The 11,333-nt window shown below is 39.7% G+C and overlaps 1 protein-coding gene across 2 annotated transcripts in view; it reads right to left on the bottom strand.

The window, feature by feature from the left end:
• Positions 1 to 2,242: 2,242 nt before the first annotated feature.
• asic2 (acid sensing ion channel subunit 2) overlaps positions 2,243 to 11,333 on the bottom strand; it is a 97,332-nt gene continuing 88,241 nt past the window's right edge. For both annotated transcript variants that reach the window (XM_089017989.1, XM_089017988.1), the window contains 7 exons: positions 8,210 to 8,360; positions 8,064 to 8,120; positions 7,170 to 7,323; positions 6,991 to 7,082; positions 6,045 to 6,124; positions 5,907 to 5,975; positions 2,243 to 4,632 (listed from right to left, as the gene is read on the bottom strand). In XM_089017989.1, the coding sequence (XP_088874115.1) occupies positions 4,531 to 4,632; positions 5,907 to 5,975; positions 6,045 to 6,124; positions 6,991 to 7,082; positions 7,170 to 7,323; positions 8,064 to 8,120; positions 8,210 to 8,360 (705 nt within the window). In that variant the 3' untranslated portion in view covers positions 2,243 to 4,530. The remainder of the gene's footprint in view (positions 4,633 to 5,906; positions 5,976 to 6,044; positions 6,125 to 6,990; positions 7,083 to 7,169; positions 7,324 to 8,063; positions 8,121 to 8,209; positions 8,361 to 11,333) is intronic.

Below are 11,333 nucleotides of genomic sequence, written 5' to 3'. Positions count from 1 at the left end.
CGCCCAGCCATCTCCCCTGTCTGATCGCGTGAGTTATTATTTAACTCTACTTCGCGGATTTTCGTCTAACGCGGTCACAATTGAACGCGAAAAAACGAGGGCTTACTCTATTCTGTCTCTACAATGTAAGAATTTACGCATCAGGTCACAAATTACTTTGTAAATGTTTTTTTGTGTGGGGGGATGGTAAACATCAAGTACTAAAAATGTCTGATGCATTTATTGTTAAACAAACAAACCGGTTGTCCACCGTGTTGCCATGAAAGACTAATAAAAAAAGACGATTAAAAAAGAAAATGAAGTAGCAACAACGAGCCACCACTTGAGGGCAGTAGCGCGACAAGAGAAAGTTCTTTTCACGTGAGACATTCGGTATTATGCACGCAAGACACATATTTTGGCATATTTTTCCCATTAAGATGTTGCCCTTTGCAACCTTTTAACACAATATCATCAGACAAACGACCACATATTGGCCAACCTATTAAGGACGTGAACGTACAAGAGAAAGAGGATCATCAGGAGCAACTTGTTTGCGTAACTACTGTACGCATTCACCAGAAAGATATTTCAAAGACCAGCATCATCAAAGACACACAGCAAAATCAACTTCAGATACAGCGGCAGAAAGACAAACAACATCCCCCTAAAAAAAAAGTTGGAATGAAGGTTGGACTTATGATTTGATTTCTTGGTCGATGCTGAGCGTTGCATAGTAACAGGCATATGCAGACACCTAAAAAAAAGAAAACATCTGCTCTTTGCAATAAAAACGAAATAAGGTCCGCTGCCAGAATTTCTTTTGGGAGATGATATCATGAATAATAGATGTAAGTTCAATGGACCAAACGCACAAAATCACACAATCAATTTTCCAACTTGAAATGGTGGAATCACAAACAAGAAGGCCGATGAGTGACTTTTAGATTTTGTAGAACTTTTTGAAAGATTGATAACTTTGATAACTTTTTCTTAGCTTGCTTGCTACCACAAAGGCGCTTATAAATACAATGTATTATTAATTATTATTATTATTATTATCATAGGAAATGCCATAGATGGGCTAACAAACATTGTTTTAATTTTATTTGATGCTGTTATTACCTTTTTTTTTTCATAAAGCGGAATATTATAGAGCGTAAATGTCTTGATTGGAAATATTTTTTGGAGGGGGGATGCAACGAGCTGGAAAGGATTTATGGCATTTCAATTTTAAGTGGGGAAAAATAATTTGAGAAACAACAGTTTTCAATTGGCCGTGAAAAGAATAAATATTGCATCTCAAGGCACCGCTATATTTTCCATTTATGTGACAGTGGTTAACCTATTTAGTCATTTTTTAAATGACATTTCTTTGACGGTGAATTCTGGGACAAAAGTTACATATGAATAAATTTTCAAGCGCTTTTGCCACTTGAACAATCAAAACATGACTGAAAAAAAAGTAACCCATAACTGATTCACTGCCAGACAATGCGAAAATGTGTCAACTCCAGTGCCAGGGTTTTTGTCATTTTCACTCACATTCCAGGACCCACGGAATATTGAGTTTTAGGCCTACATAAACATTCAATGCAGCGAAGAAACCTTAGACACTCTTCTTCCATCAGAAAAAAAGAGGCTGTAGTTCTATCTATTTGCTATCTATTAGCTAGCTACCTAACTGGCTATCTATTAGCTAGCTACCTAGCTGGCTATCTATTTGCTATCTATTAGCACATGTAGCTATGTAACTGACTATTTATTAGCTATATGGCTATCTAGCTAGTTAGCTAACTGTCCAGCTGGCTATCTATTAGATATCTGTAAGCTAGCTGGCTAGTTTTCCATCTATTTCAGCTACTTCCGGGTTGAGTGAACGCTGGCGCGTGTGGCTGCTGCATCTCACCGGCAGAAAAAAACGATCCTGTGACTGTAAAGTGACCTTGAGAGTTTTTAAAAGGCGCTTTGAAATGTAATATATTCTTCTTATTATAAATCATCTGGGTCTGGAGTTATCTGCAATGGAAATGGGGGCCAAAGGTAAATGCTGCCCACTCGTGGGAGGGAAAAACATTGCCAGAGGTCTGATCGCAGCTTGATTCGCACCCCCCGTTCCCAAGAAAAAACAAAACACAAACACATTCGGGAATGGCGCTCCACGTCATGTTTTTCAATTCTCGAATACATTCGTGAATGGCAGTGAATTAGTTTTTAAAAATGGTTGAAAAAACAGAAAAAACACCAAAGAGAAGATGACAACTGTTGTAAAAAGTGTCATTTAATGGTTTCACATTGATAACACACGCACAGACCCACCTCCCACACACACACACGCACACACACACACACACACACACACACACACACACACACACACACACACACACACACACACACACACACACACACACACACACACACACAATCTTACAAACTCAATGTTGGCGCTGCAGCACAAAAACATCACCCTGGCACGAGCAGTTCCAAGTGGAGCAGACGCAACAACGCGAGGCGGAACATGTAGATGCCGCCTTTCAAGCGCAGTGGATGAGAAAAAGCTGCCCCCCCCCCCACACACACACAAAAAAAAAATCTGAATTAAAAGTGCAGTGATGAATTCCTTCCGAATGAGATTCAAGGGGGCAGGGGGTGGCTATCACAAAAATGACTAAACAATTCCAAGTGCAGTGTTGCAAAGCTCAATAGCATCCTCCATTTTGTTTTTTTGGGAAAATCCGATATGTCGTGAAAGTAAACGTGAGTCCAAAAAAACACACCTATTTACATGATCATCTGGAAAGCAAAAAAGTCTATTCGTTGGGAGTTGGGATGAATGGTGGAATGTTGTTTTGGGAACTTTTGGTTAATACATCATCACCATATAACGGTTGGTTACACTTCCTGTCTTGAAAAGATAGTTTGACTCACTTTGAGTCCATGTCGCTAACCGTGTTCAAAATCCTCTCTCTTACGGGCGTGCACACACGAGGCCTATTGACACCCAAATCCGGTAACACTTGGACACCCGTGTTTTGAATGAACATTGGGTATTTACTATTTTGATGATTTTTGACTTATTGTTTTGATTGGAAACCATCATTTTCCATTACAAAAAAAACAGAATCGAATAATGAAAAATTGTACACATTATGGCAAAACTCTGCAACTCCATTTTTTTGTTTCCTAACTGACATCAGAAAAACGTTTTATAGCATCTAAAATACCCCAAAACATGCAGGCTGATATTTTTAGTCAAATGCAAAACACCAATAAAAATGACTTAAAGTGTGCTAAAACTGCAAATTGGAGATTTTCAGAAAGTTCGTGACGTCATGCCAAAACGTCTTGCCTTGCTCGAGAATCAAAACTCATGGCTTCAGATTCGGAGAATATGCTTTCTTGTTACACATCCAGTTATGAATATGATTCAAATAGTCCCGAAGAGGAAAGCATACATGTTTGCAATCTATTAAAGAAGGTTTTCTGGGTCGTTTTGATGGCTCAAGACTGGCGTGTAGTGTCACAGAAAATGCAGAAGATGGCGGCAGAGCTCCGTGTAAGGAATTAATCAGCCCGTTTCCACAGGCTGATTAATTCCTTACACGGAGCTTTGTCGCCCTCTTCTGCCTCTTTTTGGTACAACACAAAGTTTTCAGACCAAACAAGTACAGCAAAATGCATTAACGTGATGGACGGACTGCGACAATGTGTCCTTTTTTTCGGTCAGGGGCATACCTTCAGTGACGTCACGTACGGACTCGTCACCAACTCAAAAACAAGACTTCCTGAATATTCCGCGCGAGTCTTAAAACGTAAAATATAGCTATATGCGGTGGAATCGTTGTAAAATACGCTCAGTAGAAGTCATTTGAAGCCATTTTACAAATTATGGACACAACTTGTCCGGAGACGTCGGTTGTCCTTTAAAAGAAGTCAATTTATAACTCAGCTGTGGACCAAACCGCCATATCACAAGATTCCTGCCATGGCGCCTTTTGCCAATTATTTCTGATAACCGCCAACTTGCCGCGTAAAAAAATTAAATAATGATAAGAAATCAGCAAAAATAGGAATTTTTAGCCCGTCTGGGATGGCCTCGTGTGAACACGCCCTTGAGTGGAATGACCCAAAATTGAAAAGTGCAACAAAAATATTCCTTAGCTGTCTCTCCATTGGCTGATTTTTCTCTTTCCTTGGTCCAACAAAAAAGGAGTGATTAGTCGCCCCATTTAAAGCTGAAATGGGAATCCAGTATCGACGCTGCACATTCATCACGTGGGCACATTATGAGTGACGCATGGGCTTTTTGGTGGCTCCCATGTCCTTTTTTGTTTGTTTGTTTCGGCACTGAGCCACCAATGGATGCTACTCAGGTGTGTCTCTCCACACTCGGACCTCGGCATCGGCCAGCCCGCCCGACCTCATTTGGCACCGCTGAGGCTGAAGACACTTTTAAACGCCTTGTGATTGGCTGTCCTGACAATGGGTGGAGGGAGGAGTATGAAAGGGGGTGGAGGGGGGGGGTTTGGGGCCATGGCGAAAGAGGCCTCAGCAGGCGATCTCCTCCAAAGTGCCCAGTGTGGCTTGCAGGGGCACTGTCACGCTGTTGCTGATGGGCTCCGAGTGGTTGGCCACAGGATCACAGGAAGTCTAAGGAAAAAACATCCAATATTTGGTTTCACCAGCCACCCCCCCCCCAAAAAAAAAAACAAAAACAAAAAAAACAACAATAGAAAAAAAACATCAAAACAATTTTCAACACCAACGTTCAACATTAGTGCTAAACAAATAGCAGTGCTGAAAAAAAGCCCCAAGCACATAAAAATATCTAATCGAAATAAGTAAATAAATAAAAAAAAATAAAATGTCGGAGAACTGAAACGTGATGTAATTTAAAAATATACAATTCAACAACAACAACAACAAAAAATGCCAAAATTAAATTACAGTACCTCTTTTTAACTAATTCACTGCCATTCCCGAATTTAATCGGGAATTGAAAATATGACATGGAGTGCCATTCCCGAATTTTTCCGCGTTTTGGTTTTTCTTGCGGGAGTGCCGATAGAGTGCTGGTCAGACCTCTGGCAATGTTTTTTCCCCTTCATCCTTTTGTCCATGTTAGCGCTTTGTTACAGCTTCAGCTGTTGTTAAAGCTGAATTTTGTACAGCTGCCCCTATTTCAAGCTCAGATAACTCAAAACCCATATAACTTAGGAATTAACTTATTCTGATGAAAGAAGAAAGTCTAGGTTTCTCGGGTTTAGTTTTTTCTTGGGGGGGGAGGGTGCAAATCAAGCTGCGATCAGACCTCTGGCAGTGTTTTTACCTTTTGCCCCCATTTCCATTGCAGATAACTCCAGACCCAGATGATTTAGGAATTAACTCTTTTCCAGATGGAAGAATAGAGGCTAAGGTTTCTAACGCTGTATTGAATGTCTATGTAGTGCTAAAACTCAATATTCTGTGGGTCCTGGAATTTGAGTGAAAATGACAAAAACCCTGGCACTGGAGCGGACACATTTTTGCACATCCGTCTGGCAGTGAATGAGTTAAACGGATGACAAATTATCAATTATGAGAAAACACAAAATACACAAACCTTGAAGTAAAAAAAAAAACATGAAAAAACAGTATTCATTGTATTTCATGACAAATATGAAACTCTCAAGGGATTTTAATAAAAAAAAAATCACAAAAACAATCGAGAAAAAAAAGCAAATACAAGTGGGTTACAGTTTCATTTACACAAGAACATCATGACTTCATGGTAGAAAGATAAAAAGTAATTGATAGCTGCTCCCCTGCACTCCCCAGAAAAAAAAAAATAATGACGGCAATTCTGTAAAACTCTTTTCTAGGCAGAAGATCAAAGACCAAAACCAACCAAATAATCCATCAAAACGCTCAAACGGCGTACTTACCACACCCCCCCTGCGACCCTCCTCCTCGTCCTCTCGATTCAGGAGGTCCAGTAGTCTGTCTCGTACTACCTGAAAAACACCTAAAATCAGATGGGACCATCCTTTTTCCCATTGCTTGGTTTCGACGGCGCGACTGACCTCGTAGGCGTAGTCAAAAAGTTCCAGGATTGTGAGGATGCTGGCCCCGATGAAGAGCCCCATCTGGCCGCCAATGTCACCTGGAAGGTGGCATATTATATGAAACAGTTTGTATAATGAGTCGGATTAATTTTTATTATTACTCAGTGGCGGAGCGTCAAGACCTGCAAAGCCTTCTCTGCTGGCCTAAAAATATCTGAATCACGGATTGTTGTTAATTCTATTTTGTCCATGAATTCTTATGAAATAATTCCAAATTGTCTTTCAGCTTTCATTACTCTTGTGCTGCTTCTAGATGTGTTTTCGTATTTAAGCATTTAACCAATCACATTTCAGCCATCATTGCCAGGGTCATAAATCGATCTGAATGCATTCACAATCAGTTCTGCAGGCCCTGTCGCATCAAATGTGTTGATCAAACTGTTGCTCTAACCAATCAGATTTCAAGTTGGCAACCCAAAAGACGTCAGGTCTACGTCCGAGTTTTCACAAACTATGATTGGCTTGACACAAGCCAATCAAAAGTGTACCCAAATTCACAAAATAAACTCATTCACTGCCATACCTTTTATTCAGGAATTGAGAAGCATGACGTAGAGCGCCATTCCCGAATTTGTGCAGGTTTTGTTGTTTCTTGCGGGGGTGTCGATAAAGCGCTGGTCAGACCTCTGGCAATGTTTTTTGTTTTTTTTGTGGGGGCCGCATTTGCCTTTGTTCCACGTTAATGCTTTGTTCCAGCTTCAGCTGTTGTTAAAGCGCTATATAAATCAATACGTGTGTATTGCATTGTAATTTGGACACCCACCCCCATTTCAAGCTCAGATAACTCCAGACCCATATCATTTAGGAATTAACTCTTTTTTTCTCCGGTGAAAGGAGAGAGTCTAAGGTTTGTTACACCGCATTGCATGTTTATGTAGTCCTAAAACATAAGTCTTATTCTTACCCAGCAGGCCTGCCACCTCATAAGCTTTCTTCTGCTCGATGGTCTCATAGTTGAGCGCCTCGAAGAAAACGTCCAACACCAAAATGTTATCTCTGTAAAAACAACAACGCACCATGAAAATCGGCAACTTCCCGTGACGTACTCCACAAAAACATGCCGAGTCATCTCTCCAAGCGTACGCGATGTACTTCTCCGACTTGTTGAACTTCTTCTGCAGGTAGCGCGCCGAAGTCTTGCTGGGTATCTTGACCATGGAAAGCTCTTTGTTGTAGCGCGTCACATTGCACGGAGTGCGGCACATGCAGTTGCTGCTTTCCGTCGCAGACAGCTTGGCTAATGACCGTGGAAGAGGATGAGGATGGTGGTGTGGGGTGATGGTGGAGCGCACGGTAGAGGACGTTATCTCATGCAAATATGGTCTTATGATATTCTCTTGAAAAAAAAATAATAATAAAATAAAATAAAATAATAATAATAATAATAATAATAATAATAATAATAATAATAATAATAATAATAAATATTAAAATAAAATAATAATAATAATAATAATAATAATAATAATAATAATAATTATTATTATTATTGTGACCTGTGACCTTAATCTTCTTCTTTTCCTTTCGGCTTTTCCCTTCAAGGGGTCGCCACAGCGAATCAGTCACCTTAATAATAATAATAATAATAATAATAATAATAATAATAATAATAATAATAATAATAATAATAGTAATAATAATAATAATTATTATTATTATTGTGACCTGTGACCTTAATAATAATAATAATAATAATAATTATTATTATTATTATTATTATTATTATTATTTTCTTTCGGCTTTTCCCATCAGGGGTCGCCACAGGGAATCAGTGTATTATTATTATTATTATTATTATTACTACCATTATTATTATTACTACCATTACTATTACTATTTTTTACTATGATTACTACTACTATTACTCGTATTATTATTATTATTATTATTATTATTATTAGTAGTAGTAGTAGTAGTAGTAGTAGTAGTACTAGTAGTAGTAGTAGTAGTAGTAGTAGTAGTAGTAGTATGACTCACCAAGGGCAGGCTCAGCACAGTCTTTGTATTGCTCGGGTGTGCAGTAGGAGGCATCACCTGTCAAGAAGAGCATCTTGAGTAAAGTTCTCGACTGATCTTAAACTGTAGTCGCAGGTTATGCGTTCGGTTTTAGGTGGAGCGTCTACCGGGCATGTGCACCATCCTGCAGTTGCAGTTTTCCACAATGTAGCGTGTCTCACAGTCGATCCTGCAGGCGGTCACGCTGTACACCGGGAAGAAGCCCGACTCGAGAGTCTTGGACTCACACTCGCCCCAGGGTGGAGGCAGGAAAGTGAGCTACGAGGGAGAAAGAGTAAAAAAAAAAAAATTGTGTGATTGACCCTCAAAAATCGAATGATGGAGAGACAACATGAAGAAAAATTGGTTATAAATAATACATGATTCCAATAATCCCCCCCCCCCCCCAGGAATTATTGGATTGGATTCCCCTTTATTAGTCTCGCAGTGGATACATTTACATTTCCCAGAAGCAACATTATGAAAGAAGAAGATAAACAAAATACAGGAGCTGCTGTAAAGGCAGCCACTCTCGCGGCGCCATTTTAAAGTCAAAACAACAACAAAACTAAATAACAAATAACATGACAACACAAAGTCATTCAATCTGAAGCACTTTCTGCCCCCTCTTTGTAGGAGAGGATCAACGCGTCCTTTTCACCAGTGGATCAGGGACGTCATGGTGAAATGTGCACATGTGCTACAAGTTAAATGCGATGAGAAGAAATGAATGTCAACACAGAGCGCCGATGTGTATGTGGCACTCTCGCGGCTAATTAATTTTAAATGTCACCTTTCCAATATGGCGCTAAGATTTATAAAATACATTTAGTTGGAAGCCCCTGAAGCGGCAGAGGGAAAATGAATATGGATGAACGCAAGGTAGTGGCTCGACATGGTCCACGTTTTGTTTTTGTTTTTTTTGACTGCAGATTAATTCATTCACTGCCAGATGTGTAAAAATGTGTCCACTCCAGTGCCAGGGTGTTATTTTCACTCAGGACCAACAAAATATTGAGTTTTATGACTACATAAACATTCAATTCATTGTTAGAAACCTTAGACGCTCTTCTATCATCAGAAAATAAGGGTTAATTCATAAATGATATGGATCTGGAGTTATCTAAGTTTGAAATAGGGGCAGCTGTCCAAAATACAAAGCAATCCATACATATTGATTTATATAGGGCTTTAATAATAGCTAAAGCTGTAACAAAACACATGGAAAAAAAGGAAATGCTGCCCCCTTGTGGAAGGGAAAACATATTTCCAGAGGTCTGACTAGCGCTTTATCGGCACCCCATGTAAGAAAAGCCAAAACTCGAACAAATTTGGGAATTTTCAATCGCAGAATAAATTCAGGAATGGCAGTATTAGCTGCGCCAAACAATTTCACACTTGTATAGACACTTGACCAAATCATTCCCCCCCTCCGGGGTTTGACAAAGGAGGCAACACTCCAACACGCCGCTTTCTCAACAAAAACAAGAAGAATACGGGTCAAACAACACATCCCCAAAGTTATCCCGGACGGGCATTCCGAGCGTGGGAGCAGTAACGCCATTTTCTGGATGAAGCCAGATGCCACGTTGCCAGGTGAAAAGTGGGCGCTTGCCGGCTGGGATTTAATAGCGCGTCTGCTCTGCGCTATCGGTCCAGACGAGCGTGGAAGCCGTTCCAAAACATTCCGCTTAAAAGCAGCCAAGTGCGCCGAATGTCGATGCCGATTGCTACGCTGCGACGGATGATAAGAAAGTAGTCGGCGGAAGAAAGAAATACAGTGAAACCTCAACTTACAAACAACTCAACTTATAAACGTCAAATGTCTGAAAATTAAACCTTATAATAAGCACTATTTTCATAATACACACCCACCACGGCTGGCGCAGTGATCTTCAGCGGAAGCACACGACCGAATAGCACCAGAGGTTAAGTTACCAACAGTCCTTATGGAAGGTGACTCTCCTTCCATAAGCCATCAACGACCATCAAAAAGGTAAATAAAACTTTATTTTACAGCACAGTTTATTTCATTAATTACAGTCGTCATGTAATGCGCCTCTCTTTCCAAACAGCAATTCCCTTTGACCGTCGACCTCCAACGCCATTCCATCAAGCCATAAATGACCATCACAAATGTAAATAAAGTGACTTTATGATACAATGCAGTGTAATTCTTTCATTACAATACAATAGCACATTTATTATATATAGAATAAGATATGTTGTGTGTAGTTTTAAGGCTTATTTAGTTGAAAAGTATATTTTATGGAAACCCGGGAACAGATTATTCGCATTTTAATGGTTTCCTATGGGAATTTTTTTTTTGAGATACACACTTTTCACCTTACACACTCTGTCTGGGAACCAATTAAGTTCGTATGTTGAGGTCTCATTGTACTGACATCCCCCGATGTTGGTTTAACGTGTTTCTCGGCTAGCCTCAATTTTGAAGTGACTCCATACGCCCATTAAAGAATTTACCGCCGGCGAGTACGATTGTCGTTCACCAAAACGGCAGTACATAAAACGGCTTCTCCGAGGATTCTAATATGTGTTTTGCGTTCAACTTCTATTTTGGTGTTGACGAGATAACATTCATGTGGAAGCAAGCATGTCGTGTCCAAGCTCATGTTCGGTGGAGCTAGCCAACTTTTAGTTTCAAGGACAGTTTGACAACAATTGGACATTTTATTGTGGAAAAAGTCATCATTTTGTGTCCGAAATGTGTCCGTTTGGAACAATGCGAGAAATTTTGACCGCTTTGTGTGTATGATTTCATTGACTGAGTTTGGAATCTATTCACAAAATTATTTCTTCTGATAAAGATAAAGCAGTTTTGTGAGCATCCATATTCATGTTCTAGCAGTGGCGCACCGTCAAGGCCTGCAATGCCTTCTCTGCTGGCTTAAAAATATCGGAATCACGGACCGATGATGAATTCTTGTTAAATAATTCCAAATTGTCTTTCAGTTTCCTTTCATAGCTTTTCCCTTGTTGTGCTAATTCCAGATATGTGTTTTCATATTTAAGCATTTAACTAATCACATTTCAGCCATCATTTGTTACCATGGTCTGAAATCTACCTGAACACCTTCACAATCAGTTCTGCAGGCCCCGGAGCATCAAATGTGTCGATTAAACAGTTGTTTTAACCAATGACATTGCAAAAGCCCTTTTCAAGATGGATTTTTCAAGAAAAAAAATGGACATCAGTCAGTCAGTTATTTCCTGGCTAATGCTAACGCTACA

This window comes from Hippocampus bargibanti, linkage group LG17, assembly GCF_051943395.1.
Source record: "Hippocampus bargibanti isolate YZ-2025 linkage group LG17, ASM5194339v1, whole genome shotgun sequence".
NCBI lineage: Eukaryota > Metazoa > Chordata > Actinopteri > Syngnathiformes > Syngnathidae > Hippocampus > Hippocampus bargibanti.
Note: the sequence above shows the minus strand (reverse complement) of the source record. Positions and strands in the feature narration are given on the sequence as shown.